This window comes from Limulus polyphemus, unplaced genomic scaffold (genome assembly GCF_000517525.1).
Source record: "Limulus polyphemus unplaced genomic scaffold, Limulus_polyphemus-2.1.2 Scaffold4534, whole genome shotgun sequence".
NCBI classification, from domain to species: Eukaryota; Metazoa; Arthropoda; class Merostomata; order Xiphosura; family Limulidae; genus Limulus; species Limulus polyphemus.
The window spans coordinates 63,769-74,761 of NW_013670144.1; the positions used below are offsets into that span (position 1 = coordinate 63,769).

Here is a 10,993-nt window from a genome sequence, read left to right on the forward strand (position 1 = left end):
ATTTAATCTAAGTAAGTTTTTCTTCCCAATTTGTAAAAAAATTATTACGTGATAGAAAAAAATGAATATTATTTTCGAAATCTGCGTAGCTGAATTATAGATAATTCGTTATTAAAACCAAAACAACTTCTATGAAGTTTAAATTCACAGGCTTGTGAAATTAGGAATGGTAAAAAATCAATCACACCTCATTTTCAAGGTTCTAATGCTAGTTTGAAATTTTTTTAGAATAACTCACTAACAAGGAAAAAAACTCGGTTGAGAACGATTTAGCGACATTTTACAGTTTCGAAAAGAAAATGTTTTTTTTTTCTTTAAATAGATCACTCATATGTTTTGTAGTCCCAGGTTAGTTTGAGTCTCAGAATTAAAAACGTTTGTTTTGTAATGACTCGTTATAGAAGTCAACAAATATTATTGTTATACACAAAAAAGACAACTATTGCATATTTATGAAAACGAAACTTGATTTATTTCAGAATAAAATCTGAAAATAGCTAAGCTTAGAATGTAACAAATATTGTATTCATGCCTCTTTGTGATACTCCAACTTGAAACTACCAGTGGTAAAGTTTATCTCTACAAAGAGTGAACAAACTTATTGGTCTTCTTTATCACAAGAACCAAGAGATAGGGACGTATCTTTTTCTTGTTCTTCAATCTCTTTCTCTAGCATAGCCCTAAAAACCATGTCCGTGGGTGAACCTCTTGAGGTGGAGGTCTTAGATTTGTTTTTGTAATGGGCATTTTTTCTTTTGTTTGACATTTTGTCTGTTCCGTTATTTGCAAGGTCCTTCCGTCCGCTGGTTTTTCCACACGTGTGTTTTGAATGATCACACGAAGTCTGGGATTGTCCTAGATTAACCTCACAGTTCGGTATGTGTTTGAGAAGTTTTGCTATATTATCTTCTATTTTACTAATCTTTTGATTTAATCTCTGGACTTCCTGCTTCAGGTCAATTCGCAGGTCCATAAAGTTAACAATTATTTGTTGATAATCAGTGCTGGACAAGCTTCTAGGTGAGAAAAGATCAGAAGAAAAATTTCCACTATCAAAACTATAATGTCTGCCTCCGTTCTTTTGTTCTTCCACGTGAATATGTCGGTGGTAGTAATCTTTACTGTTCCCTGAAATATTGTCATCAGTTTCTTTATCTGGTTCAGTTGTTTCCTCGATAGACTCTTGGCGAGATAAAATTTTGGACCACTTAGTTAAATTGTTTGCTCCTAAGTTTGATACAGTTTTTGGATCTTTTACCACATGCAACGAATCTGTTTTTTTCGAAATTATTTCACCCTTTTTAACTAGGCTTAAATTTTCGGCTGCACCCTGGTTTTCTTTGTTATCACCACTAGCCCTGTCAGTTTTTATTAGTCCAACTGCTGGCGTCCATTTTGCAGCCCTGCCTGAACATCCATCTTTCTCTCCTCCTTCCGAAATATTTAGTAATTTAACAAGGGCATGGTTTCTGCGTGGAGGTTGTGTCCCACTTTCGCTGGATGTCGGTTGCTCCCCTCGTTCCACATCTGGATTCGGCAATAAGGGCACCTGATTATTAGCAGAACCGCTCCTCTTAAAGCGAGAGAAAAGCTTGCGCACGAGGTGATCATGTGCAATTTCTTGTAAGGGCTCATTACGACGTCTCTCTCCTAATTCCTTTTCTTTCTTTACATCGATTACCTTGCGGAATATTAACTGAAATACACAACGTTCTTGTTAGTACAGAACTCTGTTAAATAAAAATATATATATATTATACCTTGTTGTTTTAATTTCTTTGTAAGCAGATAAATTTTCATCGTGTTTTACATAATTCTAAAAAAATTAACACAACAACCAATAGTTAGCCTCTGTGTACAACAAATAGATGTAGTTCAAGTGCTATTATTCACTCTTCTTTCATGAAACCCTCACTGAGCCTTATTAAAGAATAATAGTGTGTCAAATACTATCAGTTTTACTATGCTGTAATATCACACAAGTATTACTACTCAACACAACAACTCAAAGCTATGCCCTATTTTTAAAATATAGCAGGATATGTTGAAGCGTTCTCACTATGCAAGAAAATTTATCAAACTCATGGGCAACATTACTCTTGTTAGGCTTTGAATCAACTTTTTTCTTTCTCTATATATTCCTACATATTACAAATTAAGAATCGCAGTAGAGATAACCCTGTTAGTGAAAAACGTATAATAACAACATATCATGTGCCAGTTATAAATATTCGCGAACTTGTAATTGTAGTCCCCTAAATTTCCAGTAGATACCACGATTGAAGATAAAAAAAAAAAAATTGTTTGTTTGTAATTGAAGATTATCGAGATCGGGTTTCTAGCGTTGTAAGTACGCAGATATACCGCTGTGCCACTGGAGTACCAAAATTAGGTAATTCGTTTGTTGTTAACCGCACAGGTATTGAAGCCTGTTTTTTAGGTTATGAGACTTTCAGACTTTCTGCTTAAGTAATGTGTGTGTGGGTGGGGGGGGGGAGGTGAGAATTTTTTTGTTTTTTTTATTAAGTCTCCTTTGCGATAATAGATGCATCTTTACATTCGAAGGGTCCATATCCACTTGAATCTGTTGAATCAGTTTTTAAAATACTGTTTTAATGATTTAGTATGGTGACATTAAAACGTGATTCATTTAAAAGAAATCAAAACAAACGCGTTAGTTTGATCATTTTTCATTTTAAGAACTAAAACTTGGTAAAATACTTTTAGTAAAAATATAAAATACGCCATTCAAAATCGAAAATAGAGTATTTACTGAATATTTAAAACCCATTGAAAGAGCGTTGAATAACAGATGTGTTGCGAATATTTCCTAATATTGTTTGCTTAACAAATTTTACCTCTAAACACCAACAAAAAAATAACTTCAGCGCAAAAACTCTTCTCAGAAAATTGTTATAATTCGTATATTTTTATTATTGTAAAGGATGTTTATGTAATTTCGTGAGAGGAAAACATTTCATGTGAGAACTCGTATGTTATAGTATAATAAAGTGGGTTAATAGCACTTTATATGAACACATTTATATACTAATGCATTAGTGTGTCTTTCGAGTTGTAACACCAAGGGCGTCATTTTGAATTCCTACATAGTTAGTTGACTGAATATACGAAATCATTCGACAGTGCAATGTCTCTACATATAGAATTATGCCTGGATAAATACGAAACATCTATTCCGAGAAATTATATTCATACATATAAAATTTGTTAAATGATATGGAGCTAAACTAAAAGGAAGTCTACAGTGTTTTCCATAGAAGTAGAATAACTCATAGAGCAAAGCGTTTGAATAAACAATGGGCTTCGGAACCACATTCCAAACCAATCCAGAGTAACGTCCTCATCCTCAAAGTAAAGATTGTGGTTATGAAAGAGAATTTTCTGATCCCCCTTCTTCCCCCAAAAAAGCCATTATGTGAAGTTGGGCATATTTTCTGGTACAGTTAGCAAGGTAATAAATAGGAACTTGAAGTTGATGAAGACTCACAAGCTAAAACATCACCTGCTTTCGATCATACCTTGAAATCAATTGAAGTTTTCAAAATGGACTGCCGAGGTGACTATAATAGCAGCAATCTCATCGACCCAATACCTTCACTGATGCAGTTCCAATAAGATTGTTTTCTTGTTTTTTAAGCAGATGCCCATGTACAGTGGATGGTCTGTGGAAAGCCTGTGAAGATGTATGATCTAGGATTAATCATACTGTTCTTCACATAATCTACAATGGAAATTTTGATGCTAGGTAACAGTACGTAATTATGGTCACCAGAATGAACACGATCAGATATGGAGAAAGTATGGAAGGTTATTCACTATATATGCTAAAAACTTGCATATATTCCATAACCTTAACCCTAGAAACCCCCATGGCTTGTGGCGACAAATGTTAAAAGCCCCCCCCCCCGACAACTTGTTACAATTCAGTTCAAATGTGGAGATTTGCCAGTGTCAGTCGCGCTTATATCTTTTGGCGGTTTCACATTACATATCTTTCCGAAACGAAATTTTAGCGTTTCGAGGAAAGAAATATCTCTAGTGACAAGCTATACCAGTAATACAAGAGAAGGTGTAATTCCAGCAAGTAAAAAAAAGGCTAGTTTAGAGCAAGCTATCAATCGTATATCAGAGGTAAGAAAAAAAGTCAAACAGCTTGTCACCGGAAGTAAACCAAAAAACATTCATTCCTTACAGCTAAATAAGAACCTCCCTTGGAACTAAAACATTCCCACGACTTTAGGTCTACAAAAATTATGTACAGTAATTATGCTCACAAGCTTCTGCCACAACACATAGCCGAACAGCTTATGACAAATGAAAGCATATCCTGATATTGGACAACTTTACTTAAGTAACTACAAACACGCCCAAGAAATTTGTTATCGTTTTACCAGTGTATAACACTTTAAATATGGTACAGAACATGTCGCGAAAGTTTTTCTAAAGGATTTATTGCGGTTATGGGTTACAGCTATGATGGGAATTTAAACATTCAGGGAGTCGAGAAAATTCCAAGGTAAACTCTGGGTACTATCAGGCTAGCGTGCTGAAAAACTTTATGCCACGAGGAAATACCATCTTTGTACAGAATAGAGGCTATTAAGATGGCTCTATGAAGAAAAGGTATCCAAACACATGTTTAAAACCAACACGCCTGTATCTTCGCAAGATCCAAATACAAACGAGAATTTACGTTATATCGTACGTAGTCATTTCTTGTGAATTTCTGTGCCTTCGGCTTGCTTAAGCAGGCTGTCGGTGTCGTCGATTTTGCAGAGTTGATGCATTTTGGACAGTATGTAAAGATGAAAGGGACAACAATGGTCTCATTGTATTGCGCAAAATCCTTCTACAATGAAAATGACGCCGCAAAACAATATTCAATCATCTGAGCCATCACATAGAATATCATTGGTAGTGGAAGGAGAGGATGCAAGACCTATGACGTATCCTTGTATCGTTACCATGATCGTGTAGTTTCAAGAGTAGCAAGGGTCTAAAGCATCGTTTCTATAAAGTGTGATGAACTTCAGCAGCCTGTCGTCAGGGTTTTGATGTGCACTTTAATGAAACATTTTCAGTCAAAAGATTCCAAATAGTGACGTAAAATATTATACTTTAAGGTACGAATATTTAAATACATACAATTTGTTATTGTTATATGGAAACATTGACAAGTAAATTATTATCGGGTGAGGAGGTTTAGAAAGTATATGACATATTAAAATTATGTCGAAACTTAAATAATAATATACACTATCCTACCAAAAGTCATGGGACACGCCTCTGATTGCAAGAAAATGGGTGTGACGATGAAATATGCAAATAGTTTGGCCTATAAAGGTGATCAGCGGGTGGCTCGGAAATCATTTCGAGCTTGTATGCCAAACAATGAGTATATGGAAAGAGCTAACAGTGTTTCAGAGGGGAAGGATAGTTTGATGTCTTTTTGGGAAAATGTCTGTACGTGCTATTGCGCGACAATTAAACATTTCCAGGTCGACAGTTGGCAAGGTGCTGAAGAAGTGGAAGTCCACGGGTGACAACGAGCCCAAGAAACTACCAGGTAGACATAAACTACTGACTGACAGGAGCCGACGCGCCTGCAGAAGGTTGGTTACCTCATCTCGCCGTCAGACCTTGAAGAATCTGTGTTTGGAGATGTGAGCAGCCACAGGCAATCATACAAGTGTTTCCACGACACATCGAGAGCTGCATGTCATAAATTTTCACTGAATAGTTGCAGCCCACAAGCTGTTGATAACAAAAACAAATGCACACCGTCAATTGGCATGGAGCAAGACACACCGGACCGTTAATCAATGGAAATCGGTCCTGTGGAATGACGAGTCACGCTACACGCTCTTCCACTCTGATGGAGGTGTTTGGGTATGGAGGATGCCTGGAGAATGCTTATTACCTGAGTGTGTTGTCACAACAGTGAAGTTTGGAGGTGGCAGTATCATGGTTTGGAAATGCTTCTCGTGGTATGGACTAGGTCCACTGGTCGCAGTGAATGAATGCTGAGTCCTACATTGATGTTCTGTACAATTCTGTGTGTCCTACATTGTGGCAATGTTATTTGTACCGGTTCTTACACCTTCCAACATGATAGTGCTCCATGTCACAAAGCAAGGATTGTGAACGCGTGGTTTGAAGAGAATAAGATCGGAACATTGCAGTGGCCAGCACAGAGCCCCGACCTCAACCCGATAGAACATCTCTTGGATGAACTAGAACGCAGAATTAGGGCAAGGCCAAGAAGACCCTCTTCAGTAATGGAGCTTATTAATGGAGTTTACTAATGCTTTAAAGGAGGAGTGTTGCACAATACCACAAGCTTTCTACCAGAAATTAGTAGACAGTCTTCCACGACGCATTGAAGCAGTGATTAAGGCCAAAGGCGAGCCAATACGCTATTAATTGTTTGGAATAAAGACATGTTTTGTTCACAACTACCCGTGTCCCATTACTTTTGGTAGGATAATATATTATTTATACGTTTAAAATCATTCACTTTTAGACAAAAACATAAAATCCGTATATAAGTTTATAAATGTCAACTTTTATAAATTTTACATATAGTGTATAAAAACAATTTTTTTTCACATTATTTATTTTAGTAATGAAAACACTATTGAACTCAGAAACGTATGTTTTGTTTAACTTCTTAAGATCATTGCGAAATTAATGAGTATTACACCGGCATTTCTGAGATTATTCGAGAAATTTCGATTCATTATATTTACGAATAAACATTCCTGAAAAAAATATAAAATTGATAAATATTTAATGATAAGTTTCTTTGATAGCAATATACTCAATACACTTATGCCTGTGTGACAAGGTATGTTCAACCTAAAAGACAACATTATACGACATATGTTCTAAAAGCCCAGTTTGTTTGTTTGTTGTAAAGCACAAAGCTACACAATGAACTATTTGTACTCTGCCCACCGCGGGTATCGAAACCTAATTTTTGTTTATAAGTCCGTTGACTTACCGCTGAGCTACAGGAAGAACAAAAACTCAGATTAGATATTCCAAAGTTCAGGCTTAACTATCCCTAAAATACCGACCAAAGTGATGGAAGCAAATCAGCACTCCACCTAGATGCCTGCTTTTAGCCGAATACCGAGATTGTCTGTCCCTTACATAAACGCTCACATCTGAAAGTGTGTAGCATAAACGGAGGCATATCTCTGCTCAAACCTTGGACCTTCCATTACACAGCCCTGAATACAATCCACTAAGCCATGTCAGATATTAGAATTAAAAACCTGCTGCTGTAATTTGAAGTCATTCTCTCATTGGACATAGAAACTGCTACTGTAGCTTGAAGTCACCCACTCAGTAAAGTAACAGCCTGCTACTGTTGTGACCATGAACTTAAAGTTGGTTGGTTGGTTTGTTTTAGAACAAATCCATATTGAGATGCCCGCTGTGCCCACCGTGGGAAATCAGACCCCGGACTATAGCTTTGTAAGTTCGTAGACTTACTGCTCTATTATCGGGGAGGGGGGGAGTGTACTCAATTTATAGAAAAGGAAGTGATGATAAGAGGCAAGTTGTAGTACTTCTTTTGAGTCAAGATTACTATTAGTCTAACATTGATAAACAAGACAACTGCTATGAATACAACCAACATCTCTGTATATTTCCAATAATCTAGCATGTATGTATATTTAAATCAATTAAACCACCATAGGTGAATACTACAACCAATTGAGTAACTCTGCAAATAATTTAAATAACCCAGTATTACGAATATTTTGAACGTTTGTTGATATTTTCTGTAATCCAGTGACTCTGGATACTTTAAACATTCATTTACCTATGGATGTTTCAAACAATTCAATATCAGAGGATAATTCAGCAGATCAAAATTTTCGGACCTCATGATTAATAAATCATTTTTCGATAATGTCAGACTTTATCTTACTTTTAGTAAATAATCGTTTATAATCTCTGGCATATAATAAATAAACAATGCATCCTCTATATAGCACTTAACGAGAAAATCGTTTTCTGTTTCTCAGGCTCGGCATGTCACAGGCCGGAGTTAAGGCGCTTGACTCGCAATCTGTGGGTCACGGGTTCGAATCCCCGTCACACCAAACATGCTCGCCCTTTCAGCCGTGGGGGCGTTATAATGTGACGGTCAATCCCACTATTCGTTGGTAAAAGAGTAGCCCAAGAGTTGGCGGTGGGTGGTGATGACTAGCTGCCTTCCTTCTAGTCTTATACTGCTAAATTAGAAACGGCTAGCGCAGATAGCTCTCGTGTAGCTTTGCGCGAAATTCAAAACAAACAAACAAATTCTGTTTCTCAACTGTGATAAACCTATCAACATAGTCATAATTACTCTTAGAACAAGTACTATTTCATCCACGTTCATTGAATCACATAGTTTCATCTTATTTGTGTTAATAGAATGGTGTATAAAAACTACTAAAAAATGATGATAAAATATGATTTCATTTTCTTGTGGCAAAGACTTACTTATTCTTATGATTTTTTTCTGACTTGCCACATTAAAAACTGCAATTTAATAACTTTGAAAATTATGATTTTTGTTTTCACAAACTAGCATTTTACGATTAAGTAAATATGTAAAAAAATCAGTCAAGTGACTGTAATTGAAACTTGTGATCATTTGAGTTAGAAAATAAAAAATGCATTTTGGAGCAAAACTTAGGTTGAAGTTTTAAATTTTATTCTAAACAGATTTATCTCACCCTGTGTCTGAGGTTATAAGTTAGGACCAGATTTCTGGCAAAGGAGTTGGCGAAGGCATGGTAAAAGTTGAGCACTTCAAGGAGTTTGTCCCTTTTAATAGCATGAAGATCACAGTATGTTAGAGCTCGTACGTTAGCACAAGACTGGCCAATCGTAGGTTCCTTCCAGAACACGTCACCAAAAACGTCACCCTTACCTACATGATTGGAGCATGATTAGTAAGGGTTGTATAAAAACAAATAAATTCAATATTCGTAAGTCACTTACTTAAGTTAGTTTTCTGTATTGGTAACGATTGATAAAAAGGTATTTTATTTACTTCATGACAAAATTCGAAAGCTTAATTTCAGCTTAAATCGGATATTTTTCTGGATAAAGTTATCGGAATCCTACATTCCACGTCTGTATATGTGATAAAACCAACTTAAATTACACGTTCGGCAGGCAAGTGGACTCAAAGTAATATTCTGAATGGAGAAGGAAGGCCATACAACCATTCTGTGAAAGTAATGCTGCAAAAAATAGATACATTTATGATATGAAACATAAGATATTTCAATAAACTACTGCGACTGCGCTGAGAAAAGTCACAAACGAAATCAAATAAAAAACTTAATAGATAGTGAAATAGGTATATACTGTGGTTTTTGGGATACAAAAAAGTCATAAAAACCATTATTTGGTGAGTTATAAAACGTAACATATAAATGGGCAGTTCCAGAAGAAAGAATTATTATTATTTTTATTTATTTTGTGTGTCCTATGGATATTGAGTTTGAAAACAACAACAACTAGAAAATAACAAGCTATTTTAAATCAAATGAAAAATAATAATTTATTACTATTTTAGACCTAATTGTTATCTAAAAATATATATACAATTTTATAAGAATTATATATATATATGAAAGAGATATTTGAATCTGAGTTGTGAATTAAACATATATATATGTTTTAGGAAGAAGGCATTTTGATTGGTACCTAATTCATACAAGCTGAAAACAACAATAACCACGTTATTCATGGTTTACTTAATTTCTAACACAGCGAAGAAAGCCCAATGTGTACTTTTGTACTAAAAACAATTGTTATTATTCAGAGCTCATTCTAATGTTGCGCTAAAATGTAGATTAATCTACGTTTAGTTTAGGCCTGGTGGTAAGGGCATTCTGATGGTTGCGGATTCGAATCCCGTCTCCGAACATGCTCGCACTTTCAGCCATGGGGGCGTTATAATGTGACTGTCAATCCCCTATTCGTTGGTAAAGAGTAGCCCTAAAGTTGGCAGTGGATGGTGTTGACTAACTACCTTCCATCTAATCTATCACTTCAAAATTAGGGACGGCTAGCGAAGATAGCTCTCGAGTAGTTTAGCGCGAATTTCAAACCAACCAAACACAAATCTTCAAGTTTAATGGGGATACTTTTCTTCAGAAAATTAAGCAGATAAAAACTTTGGCGTTTACAATACTTATTCAGATAACTTTTTAAATTTATTCAGTTTTTTTTCAATTCACATTCATTTAACAGCTAACGATTTTACATTTCGTTTTTAAAAACGATGACAAAAGTTTTCTTGAAAAAATAAAACTGTAGTAATTTAAAATCTCGAGTGTTTTATAGATTCAGTTGACTTGGCTTATGGTGTTTTCTTATATTTTCGTTAAACTGTATTTCAAAAGTTTTTGAAGCTTTGCACTGTTAGTTTTGGTTTAGGTTTTAGTGAACTCTTCTGAAGAAGCGTAAAGCGAAATGTTGAGTGTCTAACTAAATAACATTTTGATGTTATAAGGTCGTTTATTTCTAGTATTAATAAACCAGCTGGTCTTTATTCCATTGCAATCAAAATAAATCTTTTTTTTTCTCGAATAAAACATATTTTAGGTAATAACAAACGAATAAAACACATATACATATACGTACACATAATACAAAGGATTATATTGTTTAGTCTCCGTTTGTTAATTGATTTTTCCGTAACTTCGTTCCGACGAAACTTTAGCGACACAAGTCCTTACTTAATAAAACTGGTTTATTCTTTCCGAATACAACTTTACGATACACTTATTTTCAATATTTGCGCTAAAACAAACACTATAACGAACGAACGTTAACTTCAACAATACTCTGTGACTGCAGTTCAATTACTCACTATCTACACAAACATTACATTATTATCCCGTCACTTTGTCACCCTCTTTTATATACCAGACTACCCTATATCTAGTAAATG

At 35.2% G+C, this 10,993-nt stretch overlaps 1 protein-coding gene across 1 annotated transcript in view; it reads right to left on the minus strand.

Annotated features, from left to right (window-relative positions):
- Window positions 1-531: 531 nt before the first annotated feature.
- Window positions 532-10,993, minus strand: part of LOC106471313 (potassium voltage-gated channel protein eag-like) — a 20,419-nt gene continuing 9,957 nt past the window's right edge. Inside the window, exons 3-4 of the mRNA XM_013931908.2 lie at window positions 8,760-8,956; window positions 532-1,696 (exon numbers count right to left, since the gene is read on the minus strand). Of these exons, the coding sequence (XP_013787362.2) occupies window positions 599-1,696; window positions 8,760-8,956 (1,295 nt within the window). The 3' untranslated portion in view covers window positions 532-598. The remainder of the gene's footprint in view (window positions 1,697-8,759; window positions 8,957-10,993) is intronic.